Source organism: Hylaeus anthracinus, unplaced genomic scaffold (assembly GCF_026225885.1).
Source record: "Hylaeus anthracinus isolate JK02 unplaced genomic scaffold, UHH_iyHylAnth1.0_haploid 11994, whole genome shotgun sequence".
NCBI lineage: Eukaryota > Metazoa > Arthropoda > Insecta > Hymenoptera > Colletidae > Hylaeus > Hylaeus anthracinus.
The window spans coordinates 542,287-567,223 of record NW_026534341.1 but is presented as its reverse complement, the minus strand read 5'-3'; the positions used below and the strand labels follow the sequence as shown (position 1 = coordinate 567,223).

Genomic DNA, 24,937 nt, shown 5'->3' with positions numbered 1-24,937 from the left:
AGACTAGGATGGCCTACATATACCAACCCATTGATATTGTTCCATATCGAAAAAAGGAACAGAAGGAGATATAAAGACATCCTGGACCAAGGAACCTTTAGTATCAGAGCTACCTAGCTACATAGCCCTGACGATCCAGACTCCAACGTCCACGACACCAGCAAAACTACAATGTCTTCGATATTCCCTCGGCAACCAACTTACAGTCTAAATAAACTGTCTGCTCAGGGTCGCCAAGTACTTCTTCCCACTACAACTCTGGCCTACCCTCGCCACTCTTCCTTCTGTATTTCCACCCGCAAAGCAGAAGTAAGTACAAGAAGTGGCTCCGAGTGGCCAATTGATTCGCCGTTACACTTGATTCGAGCTTCCTCGGGAATTCGCAGAGGTATTGAAACGCTTCTCCTGGTCGAGCATTCAATTGTCATTTCCTCGCTGATCGTTAACCACGGAGAGTAATGAGTCACGGTTGAACCAATTAGAAAGTTGGAAGAAGGATGTTGCTGACAAAGGTGATAGCCAGTATCCAATGTTACTGTTATTGGGCTGGTTCGGTGTTTTCAGATTTTCCCCTCCGTTCCTTTGGAATGCATTCCTCCAGTTTCGTTGTTGCAAAATGTCACGAGGGTCCCACGAGAATTCTCAATCCATCGCTAAGAACAATACGCGTGTGTTACAAAAGAGAGGAGAAGGAAACGGAAATATGCGCGTGTTTATTAGGTGAATCGTGTTTGCTGAAGGTGTTGGGAGATGAAGGATCAACGAGGAAGAATTCAACGAAATGCCAAGGATGGAAGCGATTCCTTGGATGTTGCGATAACGTGGCGAGAAGGTATTATATCGTCGTGAAACTCAATTTTTCTTGGGAACATTGTCAATTAATCTCGATTAATCGAGACCTAATCCTAATGTAGATTAAAATTATCGACAACTGTCAAAAGTTATGAAGTTTGCCAGTGTTCGATTCTCGGAACAATGAAATGTCGGGGAAAGTTATTTTTCCATGGAATCCAAGGCGGAAGAAATACCGATAACAACGATCCAGAACAAATTTAGCGAACGCAACGATCTATGCGCATATTTACGGGTGCTTTGTCCGAGGAAATGGCTACGAAGCCTTTATGTCGTCATAAAATGGGGTATTAATTTTTTACATATTAAGAAGCATACCGGTTATGCCTCAACGTTTCAAGTTCTTGGGGGTTGATGAACTGTGCGTAGTTTGTTAAATTTGCGAACCTTAACTCGTGATAATCGTCTGTACATTTTGTACAGTGCTAATTTAAAACGAGGATCTGCTATAAGTTAACGCACATGTATTAATTTATCGTATTTTTAACATATTCAGGATAAAAACAAACACACCTTTATCGAGATTCAGTAAAGAAGGTGTTGTCTTATCGACAGCAGTTCGATATACTAGTTGGCGTAGATGTCGGTACCTTGTCGCTATAGTGCTACTCTGTAACTTATTATTGAAACCATTAATATGATGATAAGCATGCTCGCATCGTTATCTACCTGTCCTTGCGTTAAGAATATACTTCGAGTAACCAATTGAAAATTCAAATACTCCTGAATACATAACCACGATTGCAGATCAAATTTTACAAACTATCGTATATGTATTTACGTCCAATTTCAATTACCAAATAATCGTAAATAGTATCGGCACGTTTTAGAAAAAAAGAGTCGTGCGATTTAAAAAATCAGAAATCTAACCATCTATCGATTGCTTGGAGTGCAAACAGATGAGAAAGTAAATTCGCGCAAGCACGTTTACAATGTGTCACTTTTCAAATTCATTACCACCTGTTGTTTCAGTAATAATCGCGCCAAAATTCTGCCAGCGTGCGATTTGCCGCGCGATCACCACTTGCCGCGTGGCATACCCGAAAACTCGCGAGATCTGCCGATCGTTGCCGATCTTACAGACACGACGCGCCGCGAAGTGCCAGTCGTGCGTCGGACTCCGTGCCGATTGTGTCGTGGCAGTAGCTTTCAAATCGGTGAGTAACTTTGTTCTCCTACACACGCACGCGTCTCTCGGTTTTGCTTCGCGTGCACCTGTTCCTTCTCCATCGTACTCGCGTACTCCTTTAAAAGAGCCTAACGTTTCTTTACAGGACGTTCTCCGAGTGTTAGTGGTTTTCTTTGTTGTTGTCCACATCTTGTGGTGTAGGTTTTGGAGCTGTCTTGGAAAAATGTTTCCAGTTTTTCGTTTGCAATTTTCTTGGGAGAAAGAGAGATTGCGAATTTCTGCGTTGATAATTCGACGATGCAGTGATATTTTCGTCTAGATAAAAGTTTGGAGTAGAGTGTAAGGGATAAAACAACTTTTGATTAGCTATTCGATAGAAATTATAATTTATTATGGTGCCGAATTTGGGAAACTGTTCGGCGAAACAAATATTGAGATCGAATCGCTGTTTTAGGATGTTTGCGACAGGTCGTTTACCATTTGAATAGAATTTTATCCATCTTGCGTGGTTGCTTCGACGCATACCGGTTATCGTGGAAGCTATTATGCAATTCAGGAAGGTGACACTCGGTTTGGTAATATTAAATAAATTACATATAGAGTAACGATGACGTTCTAGTACGCTTCGATCGTAGAACGTTATTGTGGTGTGTGATCGCAAAAGAAATGAACGTTTTGATTGTTTTGCTCTGTGTATGTATATCGGTTTGGAAACGTTTGATTGGACGATAATGCGACTGGTCGCTCGCAACGCGTTGACGTGTGTATGTACCTGTTTACGTTTTCGCGTAGGCAATACAAGAGAGTAGCAGTGGTGGGTAATATTTTATTCGAACGACAGCTGAGTAGGACAAATAACCGTGTAGCGATTTATTCGTGGCGTTCCCTCGATTGGCCAGCTGTGAAATATTTCATTATATCGATTCTACTATTATTTTCATTCTAATTTTTGCTCGAACTTTGGATAAACTGTCGGTCATCTTTTATGCATTACTGGAAACTTTTATCTAGAATTCGAAATTTATTCATTGCTGGTGGAAAAGGTCGGAGAGAAGGTTACCGAGAGATAGAAACTTAGCAACATATGTTTCGTCCACCGAGCCGTTACATTCGCGTTATCGTTATTGCTGTTATTTATTCACCTGTCCCAGACGTGATAAGTGTCATCTCCGAACGTGATTTGATTTCTACTTTTATATTTAGAGAAGACGAGAATGTCATCTCGTTTTTCCTTTGTATCCTTCCTTGATAACTGTATTTTTTTTTTGTAATTCTCGTTTCGAAACAAAGACGTCGCGTCACAAAATATCATACGCTAATTCCTATATGTACTTTATACCGTTTCAGTTCTTCGTAATTGGCCGAATAACGAAAGTGATAATGATGGTATTGTCTCCTACAGCACACGCGTGTATTTCTTAATAAACGTACGTTTCTCATTTTCGATGTAATCTTTCTCGGACATTTTATCGAACAATGGAAAAAAATAGATAAAAAATGGAAAACTCGTTCTTTCATTCTAGAATAATTAAGAACTTTCTTGTGCGAAGCCACGGTGACAGACATAACCTCCCAACGACTTTTCACGTCTTAATCGCTACTAACTGTTCCTCGCGCTAATCGGGTTAAGAGAACACGATATACACCAGTTCCTTGTATCGCGAAAAGTTCCCTCCAAACAAGGAATCGACAACGTCTTAAAATCAAAGGTGACCAGAATTCTCTTCTCATAGTGCGTTTCGTTACAGTTCTACGTTAACATCTAAACGACTTTATTTTCCATCGTTTATCTCGCGGGAGAATTATTTCTAATTAGATCTTGTTTGTAATTGGGGTACAAGTATCAATTAGCCGTATTATTACGCTTCGTTTACCAGTTAAACGCGAACGGGAGCCTCTATTTACGACACACCGCTACTGTTTACCATTATTTCATTGACAATCGTCCATCAATTAATTCAACGCGTGCGTGCGATGCGTTACACGATCGGTATTATCCAAATCAACGGTCATTACGCATTGGTGCCCGGTATAAGAATACGCATCGTATCTTTCTTATGCGTTTTTCCATAATAAAAATAGTAACGCTTTTATCGCGTTATTGAAAGCGTTACACGTCGATCGTTGCGACGTCACCGATATGCAATCTTACTAGGTTATGTCAGCTAGAGTCATCGAAATATTTACATCAGAATATTAGTCTTCGTATCGGATACATTATGGTTTGGTGTCTCCTTCAGAAATTCGAGTATAAAATAATGCTTTACAGTTTCGTGAGACATACAGTATGAAGGAGGGGGAGGAGGAGGAGGAGGGGGGGGAGGAGGAGGGGGGGGGGGAGCAGCCAAACAATCGCGTGGTATTGTGTTATTGTTTCGCCGAGGATGTAAATGTTGCGATATTTTTGCTACGAATGGAACCGGATTAGGAGAGTGGAACGAAAGATGTACAGGTGCGCGAAGGCAGACGATCCAGCGTGAATTAGCGTGTGAATCGTATGCGCCGTCGTTCCCTCTTCGTGTATCTGATAACCGCGGAAAGACAAGAAGAAAATCCCGGTCTCCTCGTGCGTGATGAAAGCTCGTTCGGGTTCGTCTACCGACGACGTCCGAGGATGCGTGTTGCGAGACGCTCATTTAAAAACAATGAGTCTTTTTTCTTTTTTTTTTTTTTTCTTTTTCAATCTCACCTGCCTCTACGTTATAAAATTCTCTTTTGTTTGATCACGTGTACATTCAAGTTGCACCGAGAGAACCCGTGTAATTAGTCTGACGAGTGTCTGGCTTTATCAGCTTTCGGATCGGCGCTGTTTTATCCGTGTTAAAATTACAAAATCTTGATACGGTTTTTCATCAAACGAATAGCCAATTTAAATCGAAACCAGCTCGTGTGATTTATATTCGATCAAAGAGCAATCGAGCCAAGTTTCGTTAAAAAGATCCATGATTAAATAAATTCACGGAACAACTACCTTAAGCGTAAAGAGGATCGTTGTTTCTTGTTGCACGCGCGCGAGATGTTAACGAGGTCGGTTTCGATCAGCTGACGAATTAATTACGGAGCAAAACGGCGACGTGTGTCCTTAATCGTGACAGAGAGCCGAGGCTAACGATTCCCCTGGATCCTCGGTCGAGCGATCGCGTTCGCATGAGTCACTTGCAACACGATTCTCGTCTCACGATATGGGCTCGCCTATATGGGGACGAACGATCCTTTTTCCGCGATTACGTAACGCAGTCTCGGTCGCCGGTTGCAATTATCTCGACTATGCGAACCGGACGACGCGACGCGAGGACCTTCCGGATATGCAAATGAACTGTACAACGGACGACTTTATCGACTGGATCTCCCTCGGATGCTTTCGTACCGACTGTTCAGTTCTGAATGCAGAAGTAGGTGTCACATAACGCGGTGGTTCTCAAGCCTAATCTTTCGGTACATGTATGTTAGCTCGATTAATTTAGAGAAAAACGATGCTGCTAACCGTAATTCTCTGTCACGTTTAATTCAGAAGTTACCTTCGTTTGAAGTATGATAATATCGGGTTTGTAACGAATGTGACGTACAAACTAAACGTGATAGAGAATCGAGGCTCGCGGTATTATTATTTAAGAAAACGTGGTTGGACTTTGAGTCAATAAATTATGTGATATAATAAAGCTCGTAATTCAATATATAATATTACTAAAAGAACCATTTTTGATGGATTCTCTGCGATAGAATAACATTCTTGTCGCTTGAGTTAGTTTCTCAACGTTGCTTAGTGAAACGGCACACACACGAAAACGAGTAAATTCTCGAGTGGCTGCTGTTTGTACGCGTAGATAGTAGCTTAAATAGAGCAGGTCCCTCTTCCTTTCTCTCTTAGTGTGCACGTCCGTGTGCACGTTCATGTGCGACGAAATAGAGCAGTATGTCACCGTACGCTCGAAATCACATCCCACGATTCAATCTAATAGCTGAAAGCGGTTGATGACGCTGATCGCGCGAAGGTTGTTCCAATTAATATTAAACGGTCTGCGAAACGATGATACCACCGTACACGATGGCACTAACGAATCAGTCATGCGCGTTGCTCTGCATTTATTCCATTCGTAGCCACAAGAAAAGAACACTGATCGAACCATTTCTTCTATTTTATTTCTTTCATTTGCTCGTTAAAAATGTAATCCAACACAGACAGAGACTTTATTATTGCAACGGAAACGCGTATCAGAGGAAAAAGTAAATCAGATTAGACGCAGTCGGTAGCATCCAGGGTTGTCATAAGCTACGCAACAAAACGGTAACAAATATAAAGGCGCAGAATGTACTTCTACACTCAATATTTTATCCTTTGCGATTCTATGTTTTTAGTTGCTGTACATACACGTGGACACCGCTCGAGTCGAGTTTAATTTCCTAGAAAGCAAACTTTCGGAATACATTTGTCACGCAGTGGAAGTAGAAACGAAACGTACGAATACTCCGTAGATCCCGAGATACGTGTCTCGTATTTTCAGTATCGAGATTTCCCTTTTCTTCGAACCTGTTATTATTTTTTCTTCGTTTTTCTTTTTTTTTTCATTTTTTCTTTTTTCTTCGTCCACGGAGTCCACGGGTCGTCGACCGCGCTTTCATGGTCAGAGGTGCCAACGCGTCATTCTAATGTAATCTCCGTTGTAAACACGTTGTTGGAGCTCCCATACTTCGTGTTTTCGACATGCGTCGTTCCTCTGCTGTTCGAATCTTCGCGCGAAGAGTTTGTCGTAACTCGCGAAAGCTTGCGCGCAACAAGAAATAATATTCGCTGCATCTAGACGCCGAAAGGGGTTATTATATCTTAGATTTCCTTAATAGACTCCTAAGCTGTGAACAGGTACGCTTGGAAGTAGTAGTAAAGTATTTTATTTATGGTAGAAGAATGTTTAGTCGTCGAAATGATTAGCTCTCTGTAATGAAACTGTTGTCGAGTGCAAGGGGTTAATAACTTGGACTCTCCCACGGTATTCTCGGCCGATCGCTGGAGCGTACGAGTGTCGTTGAACCAAACTGTGCGAACTTGTACAAATCCTTTGGAATTTCGCGCGACACGAACGTATTACGACGCTCATCCCCTCGAGTTTCCTCGATGACAGCGTCGCGTTTCGTTCGCGTCGATTCCAGGGGATTCTTCCTTCGAGTAGCTGATCGAACGAAGTTGCAAAACAGGCGTAAACGTAACGTCTAATTACACAGCGGCTACGCAACGCGTGGACGTAATGCGTAATGAGTACATTCGCAGAAGGTGAAGTAGCCGGAGTTCGTTGACCATGACGACAGATAGGCGGCTCTTACTTTCTCGAGGTGACTAAACCGACCAGCGCCACGTAAAGAGTGTCTAGACTCGTAGACGGTATCGAAGCGAACCCTCGACGCGGTTGGAAAAACGGTGGGAATCGTGGAACGTTCGATAAACTGCTCCGAGATACCTTAACGAACGATTTTAGTTGTTAACACGTTGGTTGTCTAAAAAAATTAATTTCACAGGCGAGACAGAATTTTCGCGAGTTTTAGCTTCGCAGTCACAACGTGTTAATAGAAGGAAAGAAGGTATATTTGGAAGTCGAAAACCTATATCTTTCGGTATAGAAAATACGTAATTGCAGAAAATGGTGTCCAAAGACTTTGTAATACTGTGGAGTAGACGTGCTTGAATCGAATGTTGTAGACGCAGTGGAATCGAACGCCCAGTGTGCTCTATTTCAGTCCGCGCGTACAAAAATGAGTACGGTGTGTTAAACCAAGCAAGCAAAATGATTCAAGTGTGCTTACCTAGTTTCGTATTCCAGCGTCGGCACTGAGAGGCAGAAATGCACGTGCCTGGAAACTCGTCGTAAGGGTGCCTTTCTGTTTCGTTTTTTACGGTCGAATTTCGTTGGGAAACATGTGACCGCTGACGCGTGTCTCCCTGTTCCTGACCGTCGACTCCACCTGCTGCTTCCTGCTTCCTCTCCTGATTCATTCATTCTGTTTGTCGACCATTGCTTTTCGTATCAAACAAAAAGAAATCAATTCTGTCCCTTTGTATTCGATCGTTTACAACTTTAGTTCGAGTAGAAATATTTAATCGTCGTTTCTAGATAAATGCGTCGAGCCGTGTTCCTAAATTAGAAATATTACTATATTACACTGAATTAGAATGGTCACCGGCGAGGATAACTCTCTGGAGGGTACAGGATCAAAGATTAATTCGAACGAATCGTGTCCTATCGATTCGGTATAGTTTAGACGTATCGTATTATTACACAACAGGGGAGAAAGGCCGATGATCTTGCAGGAATAATGATGCAACAGCTGCGTATTACCGTTTTTCTAGACAGTGCAAGGTGAACGAACCGATACGACCAAATACGGCGGAATATAAATTCTCCCAACCTGTTTTCAATTGCGCACTGATTTACCGTACTTTATTTAACGATACTTAACCATCGGATCAGACTTATTGATACGTTGATAAACTTCAGCGCGAGGAACACCGTCCTATCGACAACTGAATACAGTTAATAGATTGTTGTTAAATTACATGCAGAAAAAATAGAATTTCCTTTTACCATGTTACGGTTGAAATTCACAATTGAAAGATTTATCGTTCGAACGTCCAAGGGGCGTATAGAAATCCATAGACGAATGCGATGCAATCTTGGTTCGCGTCTCGAGGATCGATGCGAGGATCTACCGGTTGCTTTTACCGTTACGATACTCCTAACGGGATGCTGGGAATGCGACGACAGAGGGAACTAGCCAAAACGATTGCTTTCTCGCGCTTTCTAGATCAGCCATGCGAACGAACGAATCTTCAACTTCGCCGTTATTAACAATTTAATAAAAAAGAAAACATACGAGTCCGATATCAAAATTGAAACTTGACGCATTTCAGGGTTAACTCTACAGTGCAAATATGTCATAATTTGCTAGTATTTGTTCAGTTTCACGAAGTAAATTGTTTATCGGCGTACTTGATAACGACTTTGATGGAACGCTGCGAAGCGACTCCCACGTATTAGTGCAAACGCGTAGGTTACACGATGAAAGAATATCTCTATCATGAAATCATGCTCCATAAATACCGTCTATTATTGACGTTACTTTCATTATACTAATCTCCATCGCGATAAGGTCGTCGCAGCTAGTCGATAAAAATCCAGCATTTTCAAGCATTTACGCTTCCATGGAATGTGGCGTTCGTCGAGGACCGCGATAAAAATTAATAATTGATAGGGTGTTTAAAGTATCTAAAAAATTAATAAACTAGTCTAACAGTTAGTATTTCTACCCCCTTTGGAACACATTTATTTTAAAGTTACGAATGATACACGATAAGAAAAATAATCTTTCCCCCATTCGTTACATATTCGTCTACTACTCGCTCTTATATTATATTAACTCGTTATATTAACTCATCATATTAACTTTAACAAGCGATAGAAATCGCGAACAAAGACCCAGCTTGCGCAAATCTAAGGTAATTTACGAGTACGAGTAGCAATGCTACTAACTTGAGTTCCTGGTTGAATTTCGCTTCAGTGCCACGTCCTTCGTTAGCAGCCTCTGTTCCCTCGAGGGTCGCCTGAAATCCCCATCGAGCGGCATTAACGTTCGCACTTCTGATGCTTCTTCCATCAATAACGCGATGCAACCCGATGCCATCACGACATCCTAATCTTTCTCGAGACAGAACCAAGCGACTAGACGATGGATCGGTTAACAATTCGTTTGCCTGAACGACACTTAAATCCCCGACTTACCCTGTTTCAGAGTTTTGTCTCGCTTTATCAGCTTCGAATACAGCTAACTACGGCGAATTGCTTTTTTTTGTTCCTTTTACAGAACGTGGGTCAATATGGAAAACCAGCAGGTGTGGGTGCGAGACCCACAGGAGGGTTTCATAATCGGGAAGTTCATAGATATGGTAGACGGCGATGCACTGATCCTGCCACTCGATCCAAAGTATCCACAGCGCACCTGCCCCCTGGACGAAGTCTACCCAGCTGGGGAGTACACCAAAGATGTCGAAGACAATTGTAATTAGATTTCTTTAAATAATTCTCTTTAGATTTGAAAATAGCTACGTTCTTTTTAAAGCGACAAAACAGAAAATTCGGATGTTGAACATTTTACTACTTGAATTATTACGCATTTGACGAATAGTCGGCGTTTCAACGTTTATTAATTAACAGCAGGATCTAGATAACCATGAAACACGGCTTGCGAAATTTTCCCTCGCGCTGGAACCGAGATTTATCGTTGTTTCCGCCGCGAACGACGATCTCCGGCGCCTGGTCTCGAGTCTCTCTTTTGAAAAATCCACTTTCACCTGGATTGCTCTGTTTTTTATGTTTCCAGGTGCTCTGATGTATCTGAACGAGGCCACGCTACTGAACAATATACGGACACGTTATTTCAAGGACAGAATATACGTGAGTAACTCTGAGCGCAATGCAATTCACTCTTGAAAACAACTCGAGTACTATATGTTACCAAACGATTCGATGCGGTAATTATCAAAGTTTTCGAAAGAAACCTACCCGACCCGTTTAAGAAGAAAAGTAATATTTGTCAAATTGCTTTCTCGTTAAACGACCATTTCGTGTGACATTTCGCAGACCTACGTCGCCAATATCTTAATCGCCGTAAATCCTTATTGCGAAGTGAGAGATCTATATTCACCTCAGACCATCAAAGCTTATCAGGGAAAGTCGCTAGGAGAAACACCGCCGCACGTTTTCGCCATTGGTGAGCACCTCTACTCCCCATCGTTGTCTAAAATTTGGACTTTTCGTATCGAATCGGTTCTAATTTCTCCGTTTCCAGCTGACAAAGCGTTCAGGGACATGAAAGTGCTGAAGCAGTCGCAGAGCATCATCGTCTCCGGCGAATCTGGAGCGGGCAAGACCGAATCGACCAAGTACCTTCTTCGATATCTTTGCGATCTGTGGGGATCGATGGCTGGACCTATCGAGCAGAAAATTTTGGATGGTAACGCTTCGTTAAGCAATAATTTGGTCAAACAAGGGCTACTATATGGAGATAACCAACCTTTAGCTTGAGGTCTCTCGATAAGAAGAAGCTCCAAAAATGATTTCTCGTTTGTTTACAAGTTTGATATTTTATTTGAAAGTCACTACACTGCCAATTTCTCCGCATAAAATGATTCCTCATACTTTCCTCACGATTCGTTTCTCTTAATTCTTCAGCGAATCCCGTATTGGAAGCTTTTGGAAACGCAAAGACGAAGCGTAACAACAACAGCTCGCGGTTTGGCAAGTTCATGGAGGTGCACTTCGACTCTAAATGCCAAGTGGTGGGCGGCTATATATCCCACTACCTCCTGGAGAAGTCGAGGGTGTGCCTCCAGAGCCCCGACGAGAGAAACTATCACGTTTTCTACATGATGTGTGCCGGTGCTCCTCCTGAACTCCGCGCGAAACTTGGAATTACGAAACCGGATGACTTCCACTACCTGAGGAACGGTTGCACGCAATACTTTTGCAACGACGAGTCGGGGAAGAAGCTGAACGACGTTCAAAAAAGTCGCGACCAGATGATGAAAGGTAGCTTGCACGACCCCATCCTGGACGACGTGGAAGGATTCAATGCCATCGATCAGGTAAGCTTCGGGACCGATGCGCTATTTTAAATAGATGCATTGGATTTTTGATTAGAGATTCCTAATTTCCTATCCGTCTTTCTGCGCGGATGTAGTCAGAAATTCGACCAACTTTTTAAGAGTACGATTATACTGATTTTTCTTTCCTTTCTTGCCGATCGGATAATTTTTTGCGACGCAGGAAAAAGCAACGGTAATTCGATTGTTTTGTAATAGATCATCGCTTCTCATCTTAATTATCGATACTCTTTCATTCATTCGCAGCTACTTGTTGACCCAAATATTTATAAAGATGCTTTCGATTAACGTAATTTTATTAATTCGATAGTGGCTTGATTTTCTTGTAAATGTGTTTCGCGAAGGCTTTGACGCGGCTTGGTTTGACTGACGCGGAGAGAATGGAAATTTACACGATGGTTGCCGCGGTGCTCCATCTTGGGAATATCACTTTCGAAGACAACCCTGAGGACACGAAGGGTGGCTCCAGGATATGTGCCAGCTCCGAGAAGGCGGTGTTGATGTCGGCAAAGCTGTTAGCCGTTGACCCTGAAGAGCTTCGACAAGCTCTAGTCTCTAAAGTTATGCAGACCAGTCGCGGTGGTATCAAAGGAACAGTTATCATGTAAGTTGAAGAAGAGGGACATTAAATAAATTGTTCTGTGATAAAGAAGATAAGCTTCTTATGAAATTTGTGTTACGCGATAATTTCAGGGTACCGTTGAAAGTTTACGAAGCTAACAACGCTAGGGACGCTCTGGCCAAGGCGATCTATAGTAAACTGTTCGATCACATTGTAGGTCGTATCAACAAAAGCATTCCTTTCAAAGCCTCGAGTTATTACATTGGTGTCTTGGATATTGCAGGTTTTGGTATGCATTAAATTCATATGCATCGTATCCTTCATCTTCTTCAGTTGTTTTAATCGTCAATCATTGCTGTTCGAATTGATTATAACATAACTAATTACTTACAGAATATTTCAAGGTAAACAGTTTCGAGCAGTTCTGCATAAATTACTGCAACGAGAAACTACAGCAATTCTTCAACGAGAGAATCTTGAAATATGAGCAAGACCTATACGCGAGGGAGTCTCTAAACGTACCCAAGATATCTTACGTCGACAATCAAGACTGCATCGGTAAATAATCTTTCCACAGTTCGTTCGTTAACCTGGAGACAAATCGTGATTTTTGACTCGCATTTCCAGATTTAATCGAGTCGAAAAACATGGGAATCTTCAGTTTGTTGGATGAAGAATCGAAATTGCCCACTCACAGCTTCGCGCATTTCACCAGCGAGGTCCATCGCGTTTGGAACGGTCACTTTAGGATAACTTTGCCCAGAACTTCGCGTTTGAAGGCTCACAGAGAATTGCGGGACGACGAGGGCTTCGTTATTCGTCATTACGCCGGGGGTGTCTGCTATCAAACGGTACGCCATCATAAATTTATCGACAAGCCATCGTCTCTCGTTAGCTTCCCCATTTCATACTTCCATTGCCAAGGTGTACTACCGAATGGCTTTATGTATTTTCAGAATCAGTTTATCGAAAAGAACAACGATGCACTGCACGCTTCCTTGGAGGCGTTAATTCAGGAAAGCAACACCAAGTTCCTCAGAACTCAATTCGCCAACAACTCGAGCCAGAAAGGGAAGCTCACCTTCATCAGCGTTGGTAGTAAATTCAAAACTCAGCTAGGGGAGTTGATGGATAAATTAAAGAGCAACGTGAGTTTCTCTTCTTCTCGCGAGACTCTAAAGAATCTTTATGTTAAAATTCTTTTCAGGGAACAAACTTCGTTCGTTGCATTAAGCCCAACAACGACATGGTGGCGCACCAGTTCGACGGAAACAGTATTTTGGGACAGCTTCGTTGCTCGGGAATGACGTCCGTCTTGGAGCTTATGGAGCACGGTTATCCCAGCAGAGTTCCGTTCCAGGAACTCTACAACATGTACAAATCCTATCTTCCACCTGAATTGGCCAAACTGGATCCCAGGTTCTTTTGCGAGGCGTTGCTTCACAGCTTGAAATTAAACAAGAAAGACTTCAAGTTTGGGATCACCAGAGTGTTCTTCAAGCCAGGCAAGTTCGCCGAGTTCGACAAGATCATGAAGTCGGATCCAGAGAACTTGCAAAAATTGGTGGCCAACGTGAAGAAGTGGCTTCTGAAATCTCGATGGAACAAGATGCAATTTTGCGCTCTCTCCGTGATCAAGTTGAAGAACAAGATCATTTATCGCAGACACCACTTGATAATTCTACAGAAAACTGCCAGGATGTACATAGCCAAGAAGCAGCATCGACCTCGTATAAAGGGGATGATGAAGATAACCAACCTGAATAATCAGCTGATCGGAATGGAGGAGACGTCGAAGCAGTTGAAGAATCGCGAAAAAACGATGAGCGATATAAAGAGACTCCAAGATGATTTAAACGTGGCAGTCGATAAGATCAAGAGCAACCCCAAGATAAAACCTGCAGAGATCGATTCCCTTTACACGAATTTGGTTAATCAGGTTAACAGGCAAATGGCGTCGCTGCAGGACATGGTTAAACAGCAGAAGATAGCGGAGGAACAGGCGAAGCTGAGGAAGATCCAACAAGAGCTAGAGCTTCAGAAACAGAAGAAAGAGGAGGAGGAGCGGCAGAAGAGAGAGGAGGAGGAAAATAGAAGAAAGAAACACGACATCGAGGCGAGAAGAAAAGCCGAAGAAGAAGAAAAGAGGAGACAAGAGATAGAGGATCAGAAAACTGCCGCGGCTCTTCAAGTATGTATTTAATCTTTTTATGAAGCTACTTCGTGTTTGTGTTAATTAGATAAACAATACCAAATACGGATTAGTTTCGTATCGTGGGCTTTTTTAAATTAAAAAAACTCATAGATTAGATACGTGCAATGTATATTATACAAAGAATCGTCGAGCAGAATAGTTTCGAACTCTCGAATGAACGTTTCACCTGTTTTTAACCGACTTCGAAAAGGAGGAGGTTACTCAATTTGACAAGTTTTCTTCTTTTTTTTTTTCAAGGCGCGACTGGAGAAAGAGGCCATGGAAGAGAATAAATATCGCGAAGTACTGGAACAGGAGAGAAGAGATCACGAATTGGCGGTCAGATTAGCCCAAGAGTCGAACGGACAAGTCGAAGATTCGCCACCACCTGTGCGAAGGTATTTTATTATCAAATATTTTACGAATAATTCATTTGATCAAACGCTAAGTTCTTATTTTTTTAATATAATACGTGTAGTGGTTCCGACGTGAGAGCACCATCGAACAACAACAGGCTAGCAAGGTATCATAAACACCTCGAGATCTCGTAGTTTTTTACATATATCAACAGTGCATCGAATGCTCTAATATAACAATTAACATCTTTTAAAACGTTAGGTCAGAACAGGTACGCAATAATCAGGCAGCCATGTCTAACAAGAAGTACGACTTATCCAAGTGGAAGTACTCCGAGTTACGAGACGCTATAAACACGTCATGTGACATAGAGTTACTTGAAGTGAGCATCGTTGATTATCTTTTAATTAATAAGATAAGGAATCGTTTAATGGCGGATATTGCAGCTCGTATATATCTTCGTAAATTTTCTCAGGCTTGTCGTCACGAGTTCCACCGAAGATTAAAAGTTTATCACGCATGGAAAGCGAGGAATCGCAAGAGAACTACCATGGACGAAAACGAGAGAGCGCCGAGGTCCATTATGGAAGCTGGTAAGGATCGAGTTCTTTTGCATTTTAATCCATGTCCCTGTACGCGATTGTCATACTGTCATACATGTATTAGCTGCTAAGACACCCATAACTCCGATGAAGCAATCGATAGTCGAGTCCTCGCAGCGGTACTTCAGAATTCCCTTCGTACGACCCTCTGCGCCAGGGCAGCAAGACAACACGCATAACACTGGCAAAAGAGGGTGGTGGTACGCTCATTTCGACGGCCAATACGTTGCAAGGCAGATGGAACTTCATCCTGACAAGGCTCCAATTCTTCTGGTAGCAGGTATAGTTCTAAAAAGTCACTGATTACTAGACCGCTGATAAAAAAATACCCCAATGTCGCAACCACGTGCTCAGTTCACGAAAAGAATTTTATTTTTGTGAAAGGTATCGACGACATGCAGATGTGCGAATTGAGCCTAGACGAGACTGGATTGACTAGGAAACGAGGGGCCGAGGTGTTGGAACACGAGTTCAATCGCGAGTGGGAAAAGCATGGCGGAAAACTGTACATTCCTCCGTGCGATCGTAAGAAATGAGCAGTCACTTGGCTCATCGAACACGCGAACGTAGTTTTACTATATGCCTCGCGAATTTTGTATTTTCGTCGGTCTTTGATCCACTTGGATATGGTGTATCCACAGCACAGTGCCTTAGAAATTGTACCTTTCGCGGTGAAAGGTAATCCAAGTAAATCCACGAAAGCACGTTGACATTGATCATGTTATTTAATTCGTCATGGAAACGTAGAGTAGTCGGATGAATCCTGTGGCGGATCCATGGATCGATCGACTTCGTATTATACTCGGTGCGTTGTGAAATACGCGGTATTCCGGTTATGTCTGCGAAATTTCGGGATTCCCAGCGCGATCAAATCGTTATGTTCAGTATTCGCTATCAGATCGATAGTATCAGTATCGCTGAATTCGATAGAAATTTCGTAATCGCTTGAAAGAGCACGGTGCAAGGCGGGTAAAAGAACATTCGCGAAACAAAAGATCTCATTAAATTTGAATTTATATTTCCTTTATTTTAGACGGTTCGATTAACGTTCTCCGTCCCTGTAATTAATGCATGGTATTAAGGTTGTTATAAAACAACGATGGACTTTGAATACGAACCTCCTTTATATTTTACATTGGGGAAAGGCGTCAAGGTTCCTTCGATTAACATAGAGCTTCGTTGAAAATACTATCTCCGGTTTATTTAGCAAAGATAATTTTACTATTCGTTAATGTATGTTATTGCACATTTAATGCGAATCCATAGGTGCGCCAGTGTGGTTATTAAGAAACGCCGCGACGAATAAAGAGTGTGTATCGGTTAACTGATTATAAATAAATAACATTCACTCCATCTAGTTTTCCCGTTAAAATAGACGCTTCGTTACGGTCTCTTGCAACAAAGCGAAAAAATCACAGCGTACAACAAAACAGTAGTATTCAATTTGTTAACGACGAAACAAATAATTGATACGAAATGGAAGTTCAACTTGGAGGTGGTACCCAGCCACCGAAGACTGTTTCCAATTCCCTAGCGACTGCCAAGGTAAGACGGTCCTGGTAGGACGCAGCCATCACCTGAAACATCATTTTTCATAGTTACAAAGTAGCTACGATTAACCAGAAGCTAGGAAATACTCTTATTTAGCTTAAACACTCGTTGAAAAAAGGAAAGGAAGAAGAAGAAGAAGAAGAAGAAGTTAAAATGAATGTCTTGGCAGCTAATAATTTACCTGAAATCCAACTGGTAATCCGTCGCTATTCAGTCCCATTGGCACGTAGGTCGAAGGCAAGTTCATCATGTTGCTGAACGCGCTGTAAACGATGGAATCGGTCTGAAGGGAAATGATCGTTGCTAAGTCTGTTGGCTGGGAGAACGCGGGGCATATGAACACTCCATCGCTGCCGAGCAGTTTCTGTAAGTACATTAATCCAGGATGAAAGTTGATTCAACCTGGCAGTTTTCGTTTGTGTATTTCGAATGAAATGTGCTCTCGTACGTTGACTCTGTCACCGATGTCCTTCACTTGTTGTCGATAATATTCCTCCTTGGAACGTGATATGAATCCTCGTTGCCTCTTCAGCAGTTGTAGGTACGCTAGCGTCAGAGTGTAATCGGAGACACCAAACAAAGCCTTGACGAACTCCAGTAACGGCCTCTTGTCTCTCTGCGAAGGAAACAAGTTATGAATTAGGTGACACGTGTTATTAGCAAATAAGTACGATATCGATGCATCCCTCGGTTGAGAAACGCTGCGATAAGCGTGTCCAATAATACCGGAGTGACTCATTAAATTAAAAGTTTAGCGATACGAGGAGAAAGTCAAGTTCGAAATCGTTCTTATCAGAGAAATCTCATCAATCTGTTGATAATAATACTTTCACGAGGATACAATAGCAAATGTAGAAAATTTAAAGCGTAATATTAATTATCAAAGACGTCGTGTACACGTTTTGATTCGTTACCTCGTTGAATTTTGGATCTTCCTGCAGTTCAAGCATTTGCACGTCGCTAAAGCAGGCCATCAGGAATATGTATATGTCGGACACCCAGTCTTGCGACAACTGCAACACAAACGAACCTCGGTATTAATATTAATTAATAGATCGTGCTGTTATAACATTGAGATTTTAACGTCGATTTCTTAGTAAAATCATTACGTGCTCAACGCGTGCACCGTTCCCGGCCAGGTAATCGGTCGCTTGCGCTATCTTTCGCCTAATGTCAGCTGTCGTTGACCTAATACCGCAGAAACTGTCGAAATTGTCAAGGTAAAACACCCTCAGAGTCTTCACGTCGACGGGCACGTCAAGATCCAACGGTTTCTCGCATTTGGCGGTCAGAATTTTCATACCCAAGTGAAGATCCTCCGCGTATCTCGTCATTGGACCGCACACCAACATTTTTCCCAGCGGTGATTGACTATCCAAGGTCGGTATGTGTCCCTGGTTAGGAGTAATACCTGCGAACAATCCATGTTGCAAGAAGAAAGGAATGCATCGCTTGGAAGTATACTCTCGAAGCGAGCCTAATCTTAAGTTTGAGGTTTTACAAAAATAAGGCGACCTCGACTCTTGTATAGAGGGGAATGTGGATATCAAGAAGGTTTCGATCAATGAGGATTCTTTGTAAGGATATTTACATACCTGAGGTAGGCTTGTGGCCGAAAACGCCATTGAATAGGCCTGGAATCCTTATGGATCCCAGGACGTCTGATCCAAGCCCAAACACGGATGCTCCTGCGCCTAGTATCGCGCCCTAACACAAGAAACAAACTTGATAGACATAGACATAGACGTCTAGACGCAGATATTTTTCAGACAGTAGTTAACGACTAGTTAATTAACGTTGAAAGTAGATATAATTAAAATTTGGGAATATTTTATTTCATCATTGTTCGAGTAATTACCTCTCCCCCCGAGGATCCTCCAGGCGATTTCCTCGTATCGTATGGATTGTTTGTCGTGCCATACAGGTGATTCGTCGTATGAATCCCCGAACACATTTCAGGGGTGTTGGTGACGCACAAAGGAATGACTCCTGCGTCCTTTAATAACTCCACTGCTGCTCCATCTTTCGTAGCTTTAACACCTTTTCTCGACCAAGTGCCTCCTGTGTAGCTCATGCCTGATTTTCAGACAAACGTAACTTTATTCAGAGAGTAATCAAGTGTCATCGAGATTTTTCGTACGATAACTGGCCTTCAAATAAACGTAGTAAATGGTTTCGCGTTAGGTGGCCAAGTGTCAAGCGTCGAGAGGAATGTATGCAACGTTTTTGGAACTCTGAGAATATTTTTCGATTCGTCTCACTCAGAAATCGATGCCCTTTTTTAGAATTGTAAAATCATTTCGATCGATCCAGTGGCTAAAGTGTCGAACTAACATTTCTCGACGTACCTGCAAGGGAACAGGTTTCCTTGATGGTAACAGGTACCCCGTACAACGGTTTCTCCCTTTCCAGCGTAGCGGCGGTCACTTTCCCTGTCTGAAGTTTCGCGTCGCAAATTTTTGCCTCATTTACAGCCGCTTCGAATCGTTCCTCTACTACTGCATTTAGGAAAGGATTCACCTCTTTAATACGCTCGATATATGCTTCCACTACAGTCCGGCTAGAAAGCTTTTCCCAGTGCAAGAGAGTTACAAATTATGGATTTGCTGTAATTGGACCGACGTCGCTCGTTCATTTAAACGGGATTTATACGTGATGGATTTAATAGGTAATAATATCAAGCTGAACAACGTGTAATGCCCAGAACTATTTTTATTTAGATGGACTGTTTAAACGAAGAAAAAGTACCTAACGATGTTTTGACAATAAAATGCAGTATCATGATTGATGGTAATTAAACGTTTGCTACAAAATTAGCAATAATTACATACTAGAACTACGTGAGTGGATCGATACTAAAAAACAGGAAAACAACTTACCTCTCCGCGTCTGATTTTCCTAGCTAGAGTGCTAGCGTTGATTTTCAGAAGAGGATTCCTGATCGGCGGTATGTTCGGTGGTTTCTTGATGTAGATGAGATGGAAAATAGGACGAAGGACAAAGTGCAACAGGTGCGTGAGAATGTTGGTCAGGTTGGACAGAATCATCTCGTCTGTTAAACAAGAAATGGCAATATTTAAAGTTCACTTGGTACACTATTTCTCTTCTATTCCTGTTAGAAAGGAAACAGCAATATTTAAAATTCACTCGGAAGTCTCTGTTCCTGTTTATTCGTGAATAGAGGCAAGCTACCTGCTCGACCAATCGAATCGGTTTAAGGGTAGCTGTTGTACCTTCGACGCTGCGAGGTTTAATGACAGAAATCAGCAACTGGCAGAAGCACCTTCTCTTTCTCAAATATAGAGGCAGACTGGTCTGACTTTGCCAGGCGACCATCCTTTTAAGGAAACATATGTATAAAGTGACGACCGATTAACAGTGCAACGTTCAGAGACAGAGTATGTTGATCACCTTGGCGATTACATTTTCGTTCAACGAAACTCCATTTCTCGTTATATTTTTATAATATTTTTTTAAAAATATTTTCATGGCCTTACCGCCAGCGACCTTCGAAGGGTCGCGTCCTTGCAGGATTCGAAAGTTGCTCGTATTATCTATACGAATAAAATTGAAGTGTCTGTCTGTGATTTCGAAATAATACTTTTTTTTTTAAGCTTTTATACGGCTTTTCGCGCCTTGCTAAAACTGCAAACACGCTTTTGCAAAATTTTTATCAAATTTTAACCGATTTTAAACATTTGTTCACTGATAGAAAGCCACACTGCCCCTGAGTAACCCAGACTACGTTTTATTTCGATAAAAATACGTTTGCGAGTCGAAATGTCAAAATCGATAAATGAAGTCGTGGCATCGTTATATACTCACAATGAGAAATATCGATCGTGGATCCGAGTTACGGAAAACAAAAGACAGTCGGTCACTGATTCGCGAAGGAGCACGCGGTTGAACGGTCAGTCGAACGCGAACGACATAAAATAAATAAGTATTCCATGCGGGTGAAACCGCGGGGTCCAGCTATATATAATAATTGTCGGAATGGGGTCGTGCTTGGACTCGTCTTCTGCATCGATTGTCACGCTTGCAAAAATTGGATAACATAAAAGAAAAAAGCCAACTCCTAACGCTGCTCTTTGTTTCGCTGTGTCCAAATTGATTAATTCCTCGGTCTGATTAATTCCTCGAGCACAACGTAAGCACTGCTGTGTGCCAGCGTATCTTCCTTACGCGTACGCGTATAGGCGTGTACGTGTTCGTTCATAGAGCAATCCTTATCGTCGGCAGGCGGTGTATTAGATTTTTCAACGAGTTTATTCTAAAATAATCGTCGAATTAACATTGCAAATCCATTTATCGCCAGATAATTTCCTACGTTGCGAAAACAATTTAGATTACATACGTATCGAGCGTTTCGAAATATGCTCTATGGAGATGATGTTGGCTTCCATGTATGCGATCCTAACCGTGCAAGTATACAACGTTATACGTTAACCATCGGGCAACAAGTGAGCACAGTAAAGTATCCCGATATCGTGAAACGCCAGTTATATTATGTAAATAATAGGTTGACGCGTTTATTGACTCATTAATCTTCGCATTATGCGACATATGGAAATCTCGCGTTTTCTTTTGATCCATATTACAGCTTGAAATACAATCGATCGAGTCGAGTAATCATCTAAACTAATCTATTCGAGATTTTTCGCTTACAAAAACAAAAACAAAAAAAAAAAAAAAAATTTTTTTTAATTTTCTCTGGCTCTCATTGGCTTTTGGTGTACTAAACTAATTCTTCTTTGTTTCATTTGAACACATGCAATTTCCACTGACCCTCTTCCTTTCAGCGATAGAGGGGAGATAAGAAAGTAGAGGACACTGCACGTTTATTAGAGCAAACTGTTGAACTCAACAACAAAAGAAGCCGAGTATTCCGATGGAAAACAGATAAATGCATTAAAAAGTCAAACCGACGATCACCATCAAGTTTTGTTAATCCAAAGCTAACTAATAAAGATAATTTCCACGCCTTTTTTTTTTTTTTTTTTTTTCACCGAAACGATCGCCGATGCATTCCATGTTGATCGATTCCATCGATTTACGGATAAAGATAAGAAGCTTGGTATCGAGGTTGTTTGGAAAACTGTGTCATCCAGAGGATCACAGGGTCCTGTTGGCCCTAAGTCAGACCAGCCAGACAATTTCTCGTCTCATCTGTTACGTAAATTTGTTGAAACGTTCGATCGAACAAAAACATCGGAAACGTGGCAATTTCTTCAATGTCACGGGTAAAAAAGTTAGAATAACCAGTTGTCATATCACTATGGAGAGTCGCGTTCAGCCACGCCGAATACGTCAAATAGACGGTGGTTATTGTATCTGTGTTAGCTGACTCACCTAATTCCTGCATGTACAGTTTCTCGTGTTGCCTCGATAACGAATGGACAATTACAGAGTCCACGATCACGAGGCGAATAGGTCTTCTCGTTCAGCTTTTTGGTGAAAAAGCGCAAAAGATAGTGGAGCAAAATGCAATAGCGATGAAACAAAACAACACAATGTAATCGCGAAATTGTAAATGAAAATGCGAAGATGTCGGAACGAACGCGATAGAAGAAGAGAAATCGAATGAAATAATCAGACAGAAGAATAGAGCGCTAAGAGAATAGAATAAAATGCAAAGACATGTGATGTGATCGAGTTGAGATTTGGATTCCTCGTATAGAATGTAAATACATTGAAACAAAGATCAGGAGCAGGTACACTTTTATTACTCAGAAGTGTATCTGCTTAGAATTACAAATAGTTCGATGCAAAGACACAGAATTAATTCTTGCACCTAATAAAAATCAATCAACACTTTCTAATCTACGCTATAATGGTCGGTTTGAGAAACCAGAGTCGAGGATTCTTAATTTCGTTATTAATCTAATTTAATTAGACCAAACGTAGATGTCGCTACGTTTAATTTTATGCATTTCTCTCGAATCACTTCCGAGTGAAATTTAGAATTAACTGGACATCCTATTACCGATTTTCGTCTCAGTCACGTAACAAGGAATCGAGCACACGCAGGAATGTAAATAATCGATGTTGCCAATAAAAACTATATTGATCCAAGAGCCACGGTGTTCGTGATTACGTAAACTGTAAGTAGACAGATTACACGTGCCTGGCTCGTCCTTGGATCTCGTTCCGCAACTTCTACGCGATCTTAGCAACAATCTATGGTAATTGTTTAATTCGTCAATACTTGGTTCGAAATTGCAGAAAATTCTTATCTAGGTAAAAATTTCGAGCAACGATGATAAACAGATCTCGATCAGCCATTTATTCGATAACAATTACTATCTAACGTTATAAAATCTGTCTATACTCGACAATTATATATTTATATTCTACGGTAACTAACCTATGATATTTTTATTCATTGAAAGAGAGTAAAACTTACAAAGTCACCGAGTGAAATAAATTAGAAGAAATTGTGAGAATTTAACTGTTTGATTAAAATGATTTAAATTCTCGCTCGATAACCGCGTTATTTACACAAGAGATAGTAGATATTTTGTGATGCACTGTATGTCGTTTATCGTGTTTTTTCTTCATTTTTGCAGCAATCGTTAGTGATTGTCGGACTAATCGCCAATGGTAAACTAGATTTCTAATCTGCCGTCATAAATGAGTAATTGATAATCTGTTGGAGTCAATCGTGTCTGATTATTTATTGGCCATTGTTCAAGATAACTTGCTTACTTGGCAAAATATCATTTTGCGCATGCGTTAAAAATATGTACGTTTGCATGTTGTATGTTTACAAAAAACTATATATATATATATATATACATATAAAAAGCAATTCCGTCACGCGCGGATGTGTGTGTGTGTTTGTGTGCGTATCAATCAATGCATGTTGGTCTCTGTCTATTTTACACGCATGTTTATTCATATGCTCATAAAAAAATATATATTTACATAATATACTGTACCATATACTTATTATATTACGTAATACAATTTAGAAAAATTATACATGTCCTATATTTAGTTAAATGCTGGGTTTCCAATCAAGAGTTGTAAGAAGATCAACGAAATATCAATCGTAAGAAAAGCTTCAAATTTCCTTCATTTTTGCCAATTTTTTTTTTTTATCAGCGGAATTGTTCTCCATTGTCATTCATTTACCAAATACATACATCTGCGATACAGCACGTGGCATCTGTGTATCTATTAAGATCACTGCTTTCACCGACGAATCATTTTATAATTTACGCATTCCACGAGGCGCAGAGTACACGTGACCGTCCACGCAACGCGAAAATAACAATATCATACCTACATACAATTACGCGATTACATTGTGTTGTTTTGTTTCATCGCTATTGCATTCTGCTCCACTATCTTTTGCGCTTTTTCACCAAAAAGCTGGACGAGAAGACCTATTCGCCTCGCGAATATATCTGCTTTGCCCCGCATAAGTATTCATTTTCGACCAAAAAAAATACCGATACAAGATTTTTCTTGATACCGATAATCGCTAAATTTCGACCTCCAACCTTAATCGAGTTAGCAATACATACATCGCGGAGCAACATTCCACGTGTCGAGTCTCGATCAACTTCTCGATCGCTATTTTACACAAAACCAATTCTCACAATTTAAAAGAGAAACTGAAAAATCGCTGAAAAACAGTTCTTCCAGGTGATTTGTATATTACGAGAGTCTTAAGAACTAAACTCTCCCTCCAACATAAATATAATCACAGGGATCTAACCATCGTAACGACAGAATCGATTAAATTCTACGTTATCGGATCACTGGTTCCCATGAATAATTGAAATACAATTTTTTTTATTAATTCACTGGATCTTACCTGCAAGCAAGGTTGTTTTTCTCGACGCTTAAATCGTTTTCAAAGGATCGAGCAACGTTTCTTCGATGAATCAAAGATAGACCAGCACTCGGAGCGATCGATTCTCCCACGCATCGATCTCTTCGCTATCGGCGCGATTTCAACCATCGATCCACTCGGATCTATTTCGATAACTGTTGACGGACACGCGAGAGATATTTTGACACGCCATCTGTCGCA

General features: G+C 41.2%; 2 protein-coding genes and 1 long non-coding RNA gene across 6 annotated transcripts; 1 reads left to right on the top strand and 2 right to left on the bottom strand.

Annotated features, from left to right (window-relative positions):
* Positions 1-1,956: 1,956 nt before the first annotated feature.
* On the top strand, positions 1,957-16,696 carry LOC128889097 (myosin heavy chain 95F). Of its 3 annotated transcripts, none has more exons than XM_054146449.1 (19): positions 1,957-2,009; positions 9,830-10,023; positions 10,346-10,419; positions 10,606-10,735; positions 10,814-10,978; positions 11,197-11,609; positions 11,791-11,802; positions 11,972-12,231; positions 12,321-12,478; positions 12,583-12,747; positions 12,817-13,040; positions 13,146-13,337; positions 13,397-14,380; positions 14,642-14,781; positions 14,862-14,906; positions 15,002-15,122; positions 15,216-15,333; positions 15,407-15,622; positions 15,727-16,696. In XM_054146449.1, exons 2-19 carry the CDS (start codon positions 9,843-9,845, stop codon positions 15,876-15,878), a joined length of 3,750 nt encoding a protein of 1,249 aa, XP_054002424.1. In that variant the 5' UTR covers positions 1,957-2,009; positions 9,830-9,842; the 3' UTR covers positions 15,879-16,696. The 3 variants fall into 3 exon arrangements, with proteins under 3 accessions (XP_054002424.1, XP_054002422.1, XP_054002423.1); XM_054146448.1 differs by lacking the exon at positions 1,957-2,009 and adding an exon at positions 9,680-9,702; XM_054146447.1 differs by lacking the exons at positions 1,957-2,009; positions 11,791-11,802 and adding an exon at positions 5,322-5,416.
* Positions 6,574-9,535, bottom strand: LOC128889128 (uncharacterized). Its single transcript, XR_008460370.1, has 2 exons — positions 7,775-9,535; positions 6,574-7,468 (listed from the first exon to the last, which is right to left on the bottom strand). It is a non-coding gene; the product is annotated as an uncharacterized LOC128889128 (long non-coding RNA).
* On the bottom strand, positions 16,522-24,935 carry LOC128889109 (fatty-acid amide hydrolase 2-B-like). Of its 2 annotated transcripts, none has more exons than XM_054146475.1 (10): positions 24,719-24,935; positions 19,773-19,945; positions 19,242-19,461; positions 18,752-18,969; positions 18,489-18,600; positions 18,003-18,304; positions 17,808-17,906; positions 17,342-17,509; positions 17,075-17,257; positions 16,522-16,919 (listed from the first exon to the last, which is right to left on the bottom strand). In XM_054146475.1, exons 2-10 carry the CDS (start codon positions 19,938-19,940, stop codon positions 16,827-16,829), a joined length of 1,563 nt encoding a protein of 520 aa, XP_054002450.1. In that variant the 5' UTR covers positions 19,941-19,945; positions 24,719-24,935; the 3' UTR covers positions 16,522-16,826. The 2 variants fall into 2 exon arrangements, with proteins under 2 accessions (XP_054002450.1, XP_054002451.1); XM_054146476.1 differs by lacking the exon at positions 24,719-24,935 and adding an exon at positions 20,086-20,237.
* Positions 24,936-24,937: the final 2 nt, after the last annotated feature.

What these genes read in the sequence shown, in the direction of transcription:
- LOC128889109 (XM_054146475.1), bottom strand. Translation starts at nt 19,940, where the DNA reads ATGATTCTGTCCAACCTGACCAACATTCTCACGCACCTGTTGCACTTT. An exon ending in GGAAACCTGTTCCCTTGCAG is followed by an intron (nt 18,970 to 19,241) that starts GTACGTCGAGAA and finishes TCTGAAAATCAG; the next exon opens with GCATGAGCTACACAGGAGGC. An exon ending in AAGATCCAAAATTCAACGAG is followed by an intron (nt 17,510 to 17,807) that starts GTAACGAATCAA and finishes TTTCCTTCGCAG; the next exon opens with AGAGACAAGAGGCCGTTACT.
- LOC128889097 (XM_054146447.1), top strand. Translation starts at nt 5,337, where the DNA reads ATGCTTTCGTACCGACTGTTCAGTTCTGAATGCAGAAGTAGGTGTCAC. An exon ending in GGGGTGTCTGCTATCAAACG is followed by an intron (nt 13,041 to 13,145) that starts GTACGCCATCAT and finishes ATGTATTTTCAG; the next exon opens with AATCAGTTTATCGAAAAGAA. An exon ending in AAACTGCCGCGGCTCTTCAA is followed by an intron (nt 14,381 to 14,641) that starts GTATGTATTTAA and finishes TTTTTTTTCAAG; the next exon opens with GCGCGACTGGAGAAAGAGGC.